The following is a 14618-nucleotide window of genomic DNA, read 5'->3' as shown; positions in this document are numbered from 1 at the left end:
TGGGGAAAAAAAAACTGATGCATCCAGGACGTAAATCCTAATGATAAAAATAATTTTTGATACCTTGTTTTAAATGCACTGTGGGATAAGCGACAGCTATTTATATTAAACTCACCCATTTTCAGTTCTACCTACTTGGGTCTTTCAAAAACAGTCATGGTGAGATTTGTTCTCAGTTCATCTCCACTCAGTCTTCAAAAACAACATCACAGTCAAGAAAACCATTTAATCACCTTCCAACTGTAATAATCACATTTGTGATGAGCCCACCAACCAACTAATTATCTAGGACAGACTAAAGGAAGGACACTGCAACCAGGCATGTCTGAATTGCACATAAAAGTATACCTGATACAGAGATCCCACTGGACTCTATAATTTCATTTATCATTAGTTTATAATTAGCCTGTTGGTCTATAAAGGATTAAAGAAATGAACAAACACAGTGTTCAATCTCTTTAGAGTCAAACTAGGATTAAATAGTCCCCAATGCAGATTAGTATAACTCTAACATAGTCCTGCACACACACTGTGTCCCCTTGAACTTTTACTGAGAAACACTGGTGCTTAGGTCTTACAGGAGGTTACAACTTTAGTGATGGTCTTCAGAGAGGTCTGGCAGACCAAAACACTGAGAGAGTACAGGAGTATGTCTGACCTGGAGTTTATCTCTACCACGCCACAAGACAGACACCTGAAAACGGTCCCCCCTTCAACTTTCTTTACAATCTTTCAACACATGCTCTTCTTACCTCATAATCACACATGAAAGCTGGCCCTCATCCTGTGAGCCCCTCTGTCCTTTTCTCACAACATCTCTACATTTCACTCTTGATCTCAGAGCAGCAGCAATGGAAGACTCTATCCTTTCATTTCCTTCCCACCCACACAACAGGCACACCCACGCAGCCTCAGCACATTTAAACCCAGAACACCACAGAATCACCCTGCTTGATCATCGCTGCTGCAGCTGACGCTTCTGGCTTACCCAGGCCAGGCAAGACTGCCTTCAGACATGGAGAAGACACCCGACCTCTGTCCAAAAGACCAACAGGAAGAGGCGAGGAAACAGATAAACCTGAGGAATGGGAGGGGGGAGAGGGGCAGACCTCTGGGGGCTAGACAGGGTCACTGGCCTCTCGGAAGTACACCTGCTCCCAGACAACGGTTCGGCAGACACAGAAGAAGCCCCAGAGGTTGCGGAGCATGCCCTGGTCGAAGGGGTTCTCGTCCCCGCCACAGTGCTTGAGGTAGGAGATCCGGTGGCGTGACATAAACTCCCAGGTGGTGGTGTTGAAGGAGACCAGGTACAGGTGGGAACCCAGGAGCAGTACCACCACCACCAAGAACACGCCCACCACGGAGAAGGCAGCCAACAGGAAGCCGTTCTGACGCAGCCACAGTTCCCAGGTGGGGGCGTAGCTGAACCCTGACCTATCAGGCAAAGAAGGAGAATAAGATTAGCGAGAAACATTTAACAGATTTTTAAACTTGATTTTATAAACCTTGTCAAGTCAACTGTCAACTGTAATTAAATTTGGTTAATATGGGAAGAGTAACTGAAACCTGACTTGCATCCCCTAATGAAAGTTAATGTTAAAATCCAGACATGCTGTGCATGTGCATTCATTAAACAAGATTTTTAAACAGCTTGATAATCCTCTGAAGGACTGTGCAAGGACCTGTAGTTTTCTGGCCCGGTACTCAAATGTACATGCCTACATAATAAAGATTCAGCATGTTTTAACCATTACATTACAGTACATGCATTTAGCAGATGCTCTTATCCAGAGCAAATTCCAGCACAAATAGAGCACAATACAACATAAGGCCAAAACACTTAAAAAAAGATTAATTCACAACTACTTTCTTAAACGTGCCTGACTGGCTCCGACCTGCACTCACCAGGCCATGTGGAATCCCCAGAGAAGAGTCAGCAGCTGGACGCCCAGGTAGAGGACGAACCAGCGGTGGTTGCGCTCGCCCACGCAGTTCTCGATCCAGGGACAGTGGTGGTCATAGCGGCGCACGCAGTGCTTGCACGCCTGGCAGTGCTTGGCTCTCATTGGCTGCTGCTCGGGAAAGAAGGCATCGCAGCAAAGCTGAAGACATCAGCCACCAGAATACCTTTTCATGAGTACTACCATGGGCTAGTTGTAGTGCTTGGGGTGATACATCTGGAGATGCATGACTAAAGCAAACTTTTTTTATGCAAGCTGAGATGCTGCTGTATTTTAGAGGTATGTCAGCGCTCCCTTAGCCACCACAGGACAGAAACCCTCTTTCCACTGCTTTGCATCTACACCTTAAATGCATCACTCTCCACCAATGACTCAGTACCTGCAACAGACAGTAGCCACAGCGGCGCTGGCGTAGCGGTTTGGACGTCTGAGGGATCATCTCTTGCTCTTCCTCACTAACTCCAAGCGTGAACTGAAACACGCAGGGAGCAACAGTATGAGTTTCAGCAAACCAGCCGTTCGCATTTGGATATTTTTACGCGGTGAAGTTTTTTGACTGACCTTGGCGTCGGTGTCAGAGAGGACAAAGCCGGGGTCCATGAGGGAGACGGCGAAATACAGAAGCACGGACACCAGCACTAACAGGACGAACAGGACGGGCTGCACCAGATCGCCGCTCTCCTCCTGCTTCCGCAGATCTGCAGCACGACGCAGCGAGGGCGCTGTCGTTAGCGTCAGGCTTTACTGTTGCTCATTCCGCCACACAGATACCGGTGCGCAAAGCGTGCGCCCACAAGGCATCGGTAATGCCATAGAAATTTTAAGGGTGTTGGGCTAGCTGGGGAGCTATAGCACTGCAACTGTGATTAGCAACACGCTGGTCGCCCAGTGTTTACCCGGCTTGCTAGCTCCTCGATGAACTAGCAAGGCGGCTAACAGCACATGCTGATAGCTCACTGTCAAACATTCTAGCTATGAAGCTATCTGGCGGCTGACAAGGCAGGTGACACTCACGACGACACTGTGTAACCGTACTACTAACGTGTTGGTTTGGAAACTGTGGTGGCCAGCAGTGGCAAACTTGTTAACACTGACTCCATAGCTAACTACTTATCAATGGAGCTAGTTAACCAGCAAACAATTGATCAAACGGTCTCACTAGACATAGACTAACTATGCGTCCTGTGTCAGCGATGTAGCTAGCGTTACCTTGGATAGCTGGCAGTCTTTTCAGGAACTTTGCTGTCATCGGTAGATACATCTAGCCAGTCACAACTGCCACACTGCACAGTAGCTAGCAGCTAGTTTAGCGATCACAATTTTAACGTACATAGATGCTAGTGAGTGAAACCTACGCAGGTACACTTACCTGTGTCGTGGAGGAAAAGTATCAAGGTTATCACCCATGTCAGGATAACGTGTGCGGTTCTTACAAGAAACCCCGACCCGAAAACGTTTTTAAACATCCTAGCATTCTCAAAACATCAAGTGAATAAAAAACAGTCAAACGCAATGCTATAACAGAACATAGCGATCAAGGCTATAAGGTGGGGAGCTCGCTGATTTGCTCGAAAAGAAACCAGGATAGCTTTCAGTCCTCTCTGGCTATTTGCTTCCTGGTTTCCAGATACATTTAACTGTGTAGTTGATTTTGGGAGGTCTTAACCATTTCTCTCGACAATATGTTCATTTTCGGCGCATTCATCTGTCACGCATCGCGCCGTGGCCAGCTAGCTCGCTCTTTCCAAGTCCATGGAGAATTCATGTTTATGTTTCCTTGTACAGCTCCGCCATTATGTGAGGGACTGGCACCTTGTAGGCCACAATCCCTGCTGTACCAAGCGTCACCGCAAGAGGGAGATATTTGCGTTGTGTTCCGGATGCAAGTTTTGAAAGCGCTTGTAAGCCAGTTACCCTCATTTCATTGACCTAGAACCTGACCCTACGTCTCATAGCTGTGAAATAAGTGCAAGTTCATGTTCTTCATGACTGGTTAAATGTGTAGGCCCATTTTTTTGCGAAGGACACTGCCCCAAAACTAACTTAAATTAATATAAAATCATTTTAATGAATCTTATGTTTTGGGGGGTATAAGGAAAGAACAGAATAGGCCTAGCCTGCTCATTATGCCCAATGGAAACCTCACTGCTTTAAACTTAACTGTTACACATCGATTAAACTTCTTGAAATTACTCTCTGCCACCAAAATATGCAGTAGGCCATTACTGTGTTACTGTTAATTTAAAACAGCTCTGTAAAGAATACCTTTACAAATAATTATTTCATACATGCACTACAGTGCTGTGGAATGTGTCATCACATAATTGTGCATGAAGTTTTTAAAAGTATACCGTAGCTTACAGCTGTCTGTTATTCAAAGAACAGTGGGATGTCAAGTGGCCTGTCAAAGGACTAATACAAAGGGAATTTAGTCCCACATGCATTATTTCATCACAAAAAAACAATATTTTAAAAGAATACTTTTATTAGAAAGTTGTTCCCATATTAATATAAATACATTCAGATTATTCATTCATTCATTTACATTCTACAGAGCACAGTACATTTTTAAACACACTACATATATATGTTTGCTGCAAATATGCAATTCATTTTGCTACACAAACATTTGGATTCATTGCATGACACAGAGGATCTGGTTTTTAAGATGAGACTAGCTTCGCATGTCTGCAATAAGACTACACTGTATATTTAAATGTTACATAAGCATTGAGTCTGGATGCCCGACACCTGAAATGGTAAGGCTCAAAAATTCAGTTCTGAAGAGTTGCATTCATTTTAGAGAATGCTTGACATTCAAGACAGTCTATATAAAGCCTTAGCTCTTAATGCTCAACATTTAATAGACTTACAAGCACACAGAGATCTTTCGTTCGTGCAACATTCAGATTCTCCACTTATATTTTTTTGGCATAATAATAACAATTACGTAGGCTGCACTGAAGGTAGGGCAAACCATCTTATGAAAGAACACAAGCCATAAGAACAGCTTCAAAATCAACAGACAAAGGGGAAAAGGTACTACCTCACTGAAAAAGTGTCTCTCCAAGAGGAAGTGTAAAATTTAACTTTTCAGTAAAAGAAATCTCACCACGCTTTCCCTGAGAGTTGTGCCAAAAAAACCCCCAAACACTCACAAATACACCCAAGTGTCCCCATAATACTGTGCATTTCCAGTCAGTAAAGGACAAGGTGTCTGACATCATGCATTAGGTAAGGCAACAGCCAAGATTAATACTTTCTCTGTTCAAATGACATTGTGGTTTCTGGGTACACAATAATTCTTATGGCATGGAACAATCAAAAGGCAGTCGTCCCCCCACCAAACGACAAATACAAATCTATTCTAATATACATTTTTAAAAAGCCCCCCCCCCAACTTATGCAATTATCACCCACATTTGTCTTAATGCCTTTTTGTCTCCATTACTTTGTTGACTTGTGCATTTATAAGTGGCTAAAACAGATAAAGTGCTTAAGTGTTCATCAACTAGGCATTTAACTTTTCAAAGCAAAGTGGAGAGTTGCACGGGTCCAGCTTGCTCAATCAGGTGCAAATACTCATGGTACACCATGGGTGAGATTTCATTCGACAGAGCTGCCAAGCGCTGTCGCAGACCAGCGGAAGAGTGGCCAAGTGCAATGCGATGTGTAGCTTAGAGGTAAAGTCAACTCTGATGGTGCAACACCTTCAGAACTGCAGTGTCTAACAGGTACTGTGACGTCACTAGAAAATCTAGCCAATACACGTTCGGTATTTCATTCATTAGCATTTCTTTGCTATGCTCAGAAAAATTAATCATTAGCAAAGAATTTAACAGTTAAATTCATTCTAAACGGATTTGCTAAACCTGTGCTCCAAAAAGTAATGGAGGCGTTTTTTTAATACAGTACGCATTCTACATTTTCACACCTCCACTTCAAAAATAAATATGGTGTCAGCACACAAAAATACATGTCACTCCACCACCCCCCCCCCCCCCCAAGTTCTTCTACAAGTCCACTCAGAAATGAAGACCTTCCCACATGCATCAAGTATTTAGGAAATGAAATCAGCAGCAGAATCTCTTCCTCTTCCCCAACATTCTTCTGAGGAGAAAGTTTAAATCGCTTCAATGGGAAAAGGCATGGAAACATAGAACCATAGAACCGCCACATAAACCAGAACCGAAGACGACACTCATTTAGCCACTGAACAAGTCAGAATGAAAGCGTTAGGGTTCAAAAAGGGAACTGAAATTTATAAAAAAAAAAATGAAACATTTAACATAAGACAAACCAAAGAGATCTTCACGCAATGTAGTTTTGGTTGTCGTTTTCAGTACTGGCAGTGACTGTTCTCCGATGCTGGGTGAAACTGGCAAGAAATTCTCTTTCACACTTGTACTGATGGTAGCCAGTTTTCCCACTTGCAGAAACGGGCAAGAATCTACATGTCAAAACTGTGCCCCAATACACATACATCACAAACAAAGAGTGTTGGTCCCTAATTAGGACAGGACTTCCTCTCCTCTAGACAGAAGCCAGCAGTGACCCATTAAACAATGGCGGAGATCTCTTATTTCACTCAATTCAGGATTGCAATAAGATGACTGTAGGCTGCTTCTACATGCACCTTGATTATTAAAACAAATCAATAAATAATGGAAACTCATTTTCATAAAAGAAGCCTCCCTCCCCTTTTGTACCAGTTCAAAGGGTCACTGAGCTGATCGGTAGCTTTTTGTCGGCTAGTGTTGTACTTATTTCACCTTCAGACATTCACAGAATGAGACGGGTTTGCAAACCTCGGGTCTCGCAGCACCCAGAGATTCCTCAGTCCCCCACCCCCCAGATGGGTCCCTTTCGGGGACCCCCCCACCCCCGCTAGAGTCTTTAGTCCTTTCGTCCCTTTGTCTTCCTGCCGTACGCCGCCTCATCGGGACTGAACACCGAGTGTCATCTTCAGGTTCTCGTACACCACGTAGCTGATGCTGACCGCAGGAATGACCTTCATGAAGTTGGGCGCCAGGCCCCTGTAGAGGCCGGTCGCCCCCTCTGTCCTCAGAATGTGCCGGAAGAGTCCAGACATGCTCATCTGGGGGGCTCCCTCCAGCGTCGCTGTGGGAGGAAGACAGCAGAGGTAAGGGGGGGGGGTTCAAACAGCTGTGAAGCACTTATTGGATCTTAAAGGCTTTTCATGGATGACTGAGGGGGATATTAAACAGACAAAAGAAACATACTACTCATAATATCATGTACTTAAAGTGTTTATACCCAGTTGTTTAAAGTTCTTAAAGTGAAACAAAAATCAAAAATGAGCAAAAGCTCCTGTCCTCCTGTCACATATCTGCCTCAGTCACACACAGCAGGTGACCTTTGTGTGCGAGGGAGCGCCGTTCTCACCTTGCGCCTGCATGCGGGTTCGCACCAGGGCCAGGGGGTAGCTGGCCAGCTGGCCGCAGGTGCTGGAGACGGTGCCACAGGCCAGCAGGACGAACACGCCCGGGTCTGCGCTGTCCTTTCCGTACCGCTGCAGCCACGAGTTCTTCAGAGTCTGTGGAGGGAAGAGGAGAGACAACGTTACAACACTCTCCAGACACAGAGACTTCACGCAGATGCACGCATTGCGAGAGACGTTTCGGCTTCTGCGCTCACCTCGTACACAGCCAAGTCGATGCCAGCGTAGGGGATAATGCCCAGCATGTTGGGGACGTACCCCTTGTAGAACGCCCCCAGGCCCTCCTTCCGGAAGATCTGCACGGCGCAATCCGAGATGCCCGAGTACTGACCGGTCTTCCTCAGGGCCAGCCGGGTCTTCAGCACCTGGAGAGAGGTAAATGGACGCACGCGTTTAAAAGACCTGCAGAAACACCATTTGCAAATGCACTGAGAGCAGACCGAATCATGCCTCCAGTGTCAGGGACACAGAGAAGAGTGACTCCTTACCTCCATTGGGTAGATGCTGCTCTGTGCAATGACTCCTGCCAGAGAGCCAGCCACGAACCGTTCCCCGATCCCCAGCGAGTCCGGACTGCTGCCAATCAAACGCTTGATCTGCAGGGCAGCCATTGGTGCACATGGGGGGGGGGGGGGGGGGGGGGGGCAGAGAATGTTAGAACTGTGACCTTCCAAGCAGGTGCTTGCATGTGTGTAGCTATTAAAAAGAATTAGTAAAATGCACAGCAACACTCTGTATGCAGCGTCTTCCTTTTTCGTACCTGTTCGTAGGCCATGAACTTCATGGCGGACTCGGGTGCGATTTTAATGACATTGATGCCGTTCCCTCGCCACAGCGACCTCATCCCACCCTCGCGAATCATCTGGGCGAAACCTCCCATGATGCACATGTTGGTGCCCCGGGACCCGTGAACCTGATTCAGAGAGACCAGAGGGGAAAAAAAAAAAAAAAAAGAAGAAGATTAAACATTACTATTGTGACATCACAGTGTGATTGTCATAGTACAAATTACATATTCTGAATATGACCATAAAGATTACACATGTAGATTAACTATCAAAGCCAAGTAACTTGGGGGGTTCCCCCCCTTCCCCCTTTAAAATGGAAAGGAAGTGGACAACCTATTCTGGTAAGTGGGCACAGACTCATTTGGTGAGGGGGGTCAAAGTCTACAACCCTGTCCGAGAAATGCTACTAATTGACATTTTGCCGAATTTCGCCATCTTGGGACGGGTTCAAAGCCCTCACGCTTTGACAAATAGCGGCATTGACGTCAGTCTAAGCGACACACTGATATGGTCTTTGCCACTCCATCTGTGCTCACTCTCCAATCAGATTTCAGAACAGAAGGTGTGCTTGCAACCTCTCTCAGTGATTGGCTAAGCAGTTACAGAATATATGGGAAAACTGGCCATATGAACTCTGCCCCCCCTCACCCCACCTCTGGAACATCTACTCATTAACTCATTTATGGCTCTTGTGTAATTACTCTTGCAACAGTGGAAACTGCAAACGGATACAAAAGAGTTCATTCACAAACAGTTTATTCAGGGCCCTAAAAGTTACGCAAATGACACACTTCCACAGTCCATCCTAGTCTTATCTTCATCAAAGCTTTTGGTGGACAGGATGACATGCAAGGTTTGGATGTGATGCTGGTAACATCTTGAACTGCATAGAGCTGGCAAGGGCCTTCAAAGATGTCAGGATGCAGTTAGGTGGCAGGTGGACTAAGATGTGTGCCATCTTACCTGCATAAGCACTTTAAGCCGGTCCAGTGGGGCAGTGCAGGTACGAGACACAGCGCCAGCTCCCCCTCCTGCCACTAGGTGTCGCCACCACATCCCCAACTTTCTCTCCTCTGCCGTGAACTCATCTGGCACCATCAAATTCTCACCAACATCGAATATCTGGGGGGGTTAAAAATGTAAGATTAGAGATTAAATTGCAATTCCTTTCACGAGAAACAGTCCTTCATTCATAGAAAAAAAATGAGTTTACTCAGGAAACACCAAAAACTAAATAACATTTCTTGGAAATTATTCCTTTGCCTTCTACATGTCAACTTTCAACATATTTACAGTGTGGCCAGATCACTGAACTCTGACCTTTATGGCAGACGGAAATTCATCATACAAACATATGCCTTTCCATGGGAGGCATGTTTTGCAAGGAGCTGGGTGACTGACAGCAGACAGTCAACCACAGCATGCATCATTTTAACTGGCATGTTAATATTTGACGCAAGTTTCACAGTATACAGCTAAAGGGCACTGTCCTATTTATACAGCAATGCGAGGTGTATGTAACTCGGACTTAGAATGCAATGCAAGCCATGTGTAAAGGGTAAGGTTAAAGAACACGGCCCCATTAGCAGGAACAGAGATTATGCAAGCGTCTTTCTGGGTCAGGGAGCGATAGGCAGGGAACTGCTCAGTTCTGATAAGGCATTTCTCTGGAGGTGTCCACGCCTACAAGATAGTCACCCTGGCTCTGTACAAGCTGTGTCTGCATGGGGTGGGGGGGCACACAGAGATAAACAAGAGTTTCACAGCCCCCCTCGTGACCCGTTTCAGTCACTGAGCCAAGCTGTCACATTAAAGAGCATCACCACAGGTTTGCCAAAAGTTACATAAATGTTCCTGTCAGCGGTGCAAACGGGTACATCCCCAATAATTTAAGAGTGAATGTCCCCTGACACTTGCCAGGCCCGGGGGGGGGGGGTTTGGGTTTGGTGGCTGTCTCTCCCCCTGAGCATTTATCATATTAATAGTCACAGATCTACCTTTTAGCCGTATTTCAAATCCTGTCTGCCGTCTCAGAACTGGCTGTCCTACAAAGCTATTTCGGGAGAACAGGTATTTTTAGTCCCTCGTTGCTTTGCTAAAGTTATTGGACCAGGCCTAAATGGCAGACAGACCTCTCTGCAGTCAAACGTGTGCACAACAGTCTGCTTTCAGCCAGACAGACAGACTCAAAAAAAAAAAAAAAAGGTGACGGAAAGAGGAATTATGACATACTAAGTACACACCAGCCTTCCTTCCTGATCTGTTTCACCATTAATGACAAAGACTCAGTCATTGACGTCAGCGGTAGTATAGATCCTTTTAAAGGATCAAATGATCTCGCTGCTCTCTCGTGCCTTAAGGTTGTATTTCAGGCGTCCTATCTAAAGTGGCTAAGACTCTCAATAGAGCTCAAGCGCCTGGGTCAGTTAGCGTCCGGCTCTGGGGGTGCCGATATGTGGGGGTGCGGGGGCCCCAGCTTACCGTGGAGTGCTTCCAGTACAGGATGATCTCGGGAATGTTCTCCGCAGGGGGCTCAATCTGATTGCTCCACTCGTTCCAGTCGATTGTCATCGTCCCATTCTTCTCCATGCTGTGGGGAGACAATCCAACATCAATTTCAGGTTTTTTTTTTTTTTAAACAAAAAACTTCTTATACTTGTATGCTATATGCAAGGTGGGCTTCTGTTTGTGACTTTGACCTGTCAGCAATATTGGACAACATAGAATATCATTCAGGAGGCATTTCCTTACTTTGTTTCTTTTGGAAAATTTAGATTTTAAGTATTCGTGCAGACATGAACGTAAGGACAGGGGGAAAAATGAGTCAGTTAAAAAGCATTGAAAGGCAGCAGAAACGGAAGCAGAAGGTGGTTTTTGCTGAAGATATGACAGACAGAGCTGAGCAAGGAACTTACTTTCAAAGCGATAGGGGAGCAGATCAGACCTCTCCTTAATTCTGAAGGAGAGGTGCAGACAGACAGACATTCCACAGATATGATGTTAGACATTCAGAGAGGTGTCAGATTATTAAATATTTAATGCCTGTTAAGAGCAGGCCAGCTAGCTGAGACAGTATAGCACAGCTGGGAATTGAGCAGAAGCAGAAGGCGCGTTAGGCTGGCTAAAAGCTGACACAGCGAGAGAGGAGAAGGCCTCGCCTCTTTCCCATCCCGGCTCACCTTTTGAGGATCCTCTGCGCCTGTTTCTCGGAGATGTGCACCCCGAGGTCCTGCAGCGACTGCATGATCTCCCGCGAATCGACACGACCTGAACCAGCAGAGGGGTGGGGGGTGGACACGAGTCAGTATCAATAATCATACCAAGTGACCTCTGCACATCGTCACAACCCAGTGACCATGCGGCAAAAAAACGTCCAAGTCGGAGTTCGTACCATTGCTCTTCTCGTCCTGGTTCTTGAAGACCAACTTTAGCTGCTTCTCGTGATCACGCAGGTAGTGAACAAGCTCTTCAAAGTCCAGCTGCCCGTCAAGGTTCTCGTCTTCCCTTTTCACAATTTTCTAAAATAATAAAATAAAAACAAATCTGTTTAAGGATGCAGCCAATAGAAATAAAGAAATTACACAGTTCTCTTTATATTTGAGGAAACATGTCCTACTGACACAACCAGAAAAGGATGCAGAGGTGAACTCAGTTTGAGAGTGTGTTCCAGTGCATTCTACATGCGTGGGCCCAGTAAGTCAGGAGTAACTCTAGCCTGGAGAGCATCTGCTCCATTACCCCTGAGCTCACCTTAGACAACCCCCATCCCATCCCCATCTATTCACCAATCCACAGCAGATCAGCAGTGAAGAGCACACAGGCTAGAGCCATTGGGCAGTAACCAGGCATGAGAGTGCTGTGTGTGGACACAGCATTAGCGTCGCTCTGGTGAGTTTCCCCTCAGCAGGCCACTCCAGGATGACATAACCAAAAGAGCACAGCACAGCCTGCTGGGACCCTGCACGTCTGCACAACGTCATTATCGTGGTAATATGAGGAAACCCCTAAACTGGAAACACGATCCCACTGCCACACATATGATTCTGCCGCAGGCCTTTGTGACAGGTAGTGATGCACTGGCTCGTAACTGGACTCTGGTAATAAAAGGTGTGTGTGTGTGTGTGTGTGTGTGGGGGGGGGGGGGTTATCACATGGAAGGAGGCATGGGACAGAACCCCTACACCTTCAGGTGCATTTGACGGTGGATAACGCATTCCAGGTGCGCGCAAGGTTCCACGGAGGTGCGGTGGTGGTGGTGGGGGGGGGTAAATTACATCACAGTAGTAATTCTGCCAAACTGTTCTGATCTCCTGTCTCGGCAGACGGAAATATACACCTGGCGGTTACTGATATACGCTCCTAACACCCCACACCGGGAGACATGTGAACGGTAAAGCGGACACGGCTCCGCGCCAAGAAGGAATCGTGTGTCTGCATGTGGGCCACGCAGTCTGTCTCGCGGTCCCCGTTACGAACCGCGTCCAAGCGCTTGCAATGCGCGGGGATAATCAAGCAGAGGCATTCAAGATTAACATACGTGAAAGGACGAGTTAATGTACTCCTTGGGTGCGCGGTGTGAAGGGGGAAAACTAACGGCCTTGGTGATTCAGGAATCTCAGTTATGCAATCGCATTCCTGTGTGAATCTCACCACCCCGGTCCACTGACAGTGGTGAAGATGCAAGGAAATGCATTTCAGCGTGGTGCAGAAAAGGCGAAAAATTAGGACTTTATGATGCAATCGCCATCAAAGCATTTAATGTCCCAACAGACAGACAGCGCATGAGATCTGCTCTTCCCTAAATACAGTCCGGTTGCATTAACTTTGATCTCATTTTCCTAACCTTCGAGCGACATTTCTAGATAGTTCTCCAACCATCTTTCAGCGAGCTAAAGGTAATGCAGGTCATAAGAGGTGGCTGAACCGCGATCTATACAATCAGGATGAATCCCCGCTCGTTTGATAATATCCGTACATACTGAGCTCTGATCAGTTTTGCGGTGTATTTTATAGTGGTTAAAGTTACAACTGGGGCTGGGGTATCTGGTCGTAGATCTACACAGGCAACATCTGTACCCAGCACGCCGTCTGAAACCCGTTAGCTACCATAGATTAACTCGATGTCTATTTGCATATGAATGGGACACGCCAGCTGCGTATCTGCTTCCCCCAAAATGTAATTTGCCAAAGAGAATGTACACATTTTTAAAGTACATATTGAAATATTTTAAATTTTGCTTGGTACGTTCGCAAATTTCCTCCAAGAATCGAAAATGACTCTGTAGCCTTTTCCTTTTTACCAAATATGGTTTTCCTGTCACGCATCCTTTTTTCCAGAAATTCCAGCCACGGGCTGGGAGAGACCAGATGGTTCTCGTTGCTACTGCATTGCTTAATATGTGGGTATCGGTATTTTATTAAATTTGAAAACTGGACAATCTGCGAACATTTATAACTTTCTGGGTATACATTGAAACTGAAAATGACCAAATTTGGTTCGCTTGGTGTCTCATTACCAGGAAATCAGATCTTTTCTCGTTCACAGGAAACGGAACAAAGCGAAAACCACATGACTGCCGGCGTCATGAAATACCGAGCTATCTGACCTTAGCCGGTTCTGCCAAAAAATGTGTAAAAAAAAACTTAATTTCGAAGGAGACCGCTTCCTAATATAAATCTAGAAGCTTAACCAAAACCTTAATCAGCAACACTAAAATTAATGTACAGCAATATAGAAAGGCAGCCTTACCTTCCTCCACTTTCGATACGTTGAAAATTCTTGCGAGGGAAGAAATAAACTCAATTTGAAGAGAGATTTCAGCTCGGATGGTAGTCCATTCGATTCAAAATACTCGAATTCGGTTTGATCAGAGTTTGGAACAGGCACGTAAAGGCACAGGCACAGCATTTTAACAACGGTTCTTAAATAGAAATAAATAAATAAATAACGCAAAAGATTCAGCCCGCTCTTTCTGGCGGTTCCACACTGAAATGCCGGTTCCTCTTAAGGACACGCTAATGAAAGGGATCCCTCCCATGAAAATCCCTCCCCTTTTGGGGCATGTCACGAAACAACAACATTTCATTGGCTCCTACATTTATTTTCTTACATCAATCGTGACGTCGGTCTCAACATAGCCAATCACAATTACATTCCACACACGTCTTGCGTATCGTAAATTATTGAGAAAGAACCGAAAAAAAGGCCTGTCTTTTAACTCTTTCGTGGCCTAACGCTGAGCGTAATCTAGGAGAGACTGAAAACACACACAAAATCTGTTACAAAATACCTCGTCATAAGACACAAGGAACTATGAGGAAATATAGTTAGTAATACTATACTAAATATAGAAATATATTAAGTAATACAGTTTCTGAGGAAACTTACAAAAAACTGGACAATACTGA

At 45.5% G+C, this 14618-nt stretch overlaps 2 protein-coding genes across 2 annotated transcripts; both read right to left on the bottom strand.

Moving 5' to 3' along the window:
• Positions 1 to 47: 47 nt before the first annotated feature.
• LOC118776755 (probable palmitoyltransferase ZDHHC12) lies at positions 48 to 3930 on the bottom strand. Its single transcript, XM_036527287.1, has 5 exons — positions 3331 to 3930; positions 2523 to 2659; positions 2341 to 2433; positions 1906 to 2072; positions 48 to 1434 (listed from the first exon to the last, which is right to left on the bottom strand). Exons 1-5 carry the CDS (start codon positions 3425 to 3427, stop codon positions 1119 to 1121), a joined length of 810 nt encoding a protein of 269 aa, XP_036383180.1. The 5' UTR covers positions 3428 to 3930; the 3' UTR covers positions 48 to 1118.
• A 2033-nt stretch (positions 3931 to 5963) lies between these two features.
• Positions 5964 to 14184, bottom strand: LOC118776328 (calcium-binding mitochondrial carrier protein SCaMC-2-B-like). Its single transcript, XM_036526590.1, has 10 exons — positions 13960 to 14184; positions 11602 to 11728; positions 11390 to 11477; positions 10692 to 10800; positions 9174 to 9332; positions 8183 to 8335; positions 7911 to 8018; positions 7620 to 7787; positions 7368 to 7518; positions 5964 to 7082 (listed from the first exon to the last, which is right to left on the bottom strand). Exons 1-10 carry the CDS (start codon positions 14116 to 14118, stop codon positions 6898 to 6900), a joined length of 1407 nt encoding a protein of 468 aa, XP_036382483.1. The 5' UTR covers positions 14119 to 14184; the 3' UTR covers positions 5964 to 6897.
• Between the last annotated feature and the right edge of the window lie 434 nt (positions 14185 to 14618).

This window comes from Megalops cyprinoides, chromosome 4, assembly GCF_013368585.1.
Source record: "Megalops cyprinoides isolate fMegCyp1 chromosome 4, fMegCyp1.pri, whole genome shotgun sequence".
NCBI lineage: Eukaryota > Metazoa > Chordata > Actinopteri > Elopiformes > Megalopidae > Megalops > Megalops cyprinoides.
The sequence above is the reverse complement of the archived record's forward strand: the minus strand, read 5'-3'. Positions and strand labels throughout refer to the sequence as shown.

Excerpts from the sequence above, each read along its gene's own strand:
- LOC118776755 (XM_036527287.1), bottom strand. The coding sequence starts at position 3,427 with ATGTTTAAAAACGTTTTCGGGTCGGGGTTTCTTGTAAGAACCGCACAC. Across the intron at positions 2,660-3,330 it reads ACTTTTCCTCCACGACACAG|ATCTGCGGAAGCAGGAGGAG; the intron begins GTAAGTGTACCT and ends GTCGTGCTGCAG. Across the intron at positions 2,073-2,340 it reads GTGGCTACTGTCTGTTGCAG|CAGCCAATGAGAGCCAAGCA; the intron begins GTACTGAGTCAT and ends TTTCCCGAGCAG.
- LOC118776328 (XM_036526590.1), bottom strand. The coding sequence starts at position 14,118 with ATGCTGTGCCTGTGCCTTTACGTGCCTGTTCCAAACTCTGATCAAACC. Across the intron at positions 11,478-11,601 it reads CCAGGACGAGAAGAGCAATG|GTCGTGTCGATTCGCGGGAG; the intron begins GTACGAACTCCG and ends CTGCTGGTTCAG. Across the intron at positions 8,336-9,173 it reads GGCTTAAAGTGCTTATGCAG|GTTCACGGGTCCCGGGGCAC; the intron begins GTAAGATGGCAC and ends TCTCTGAATCAG.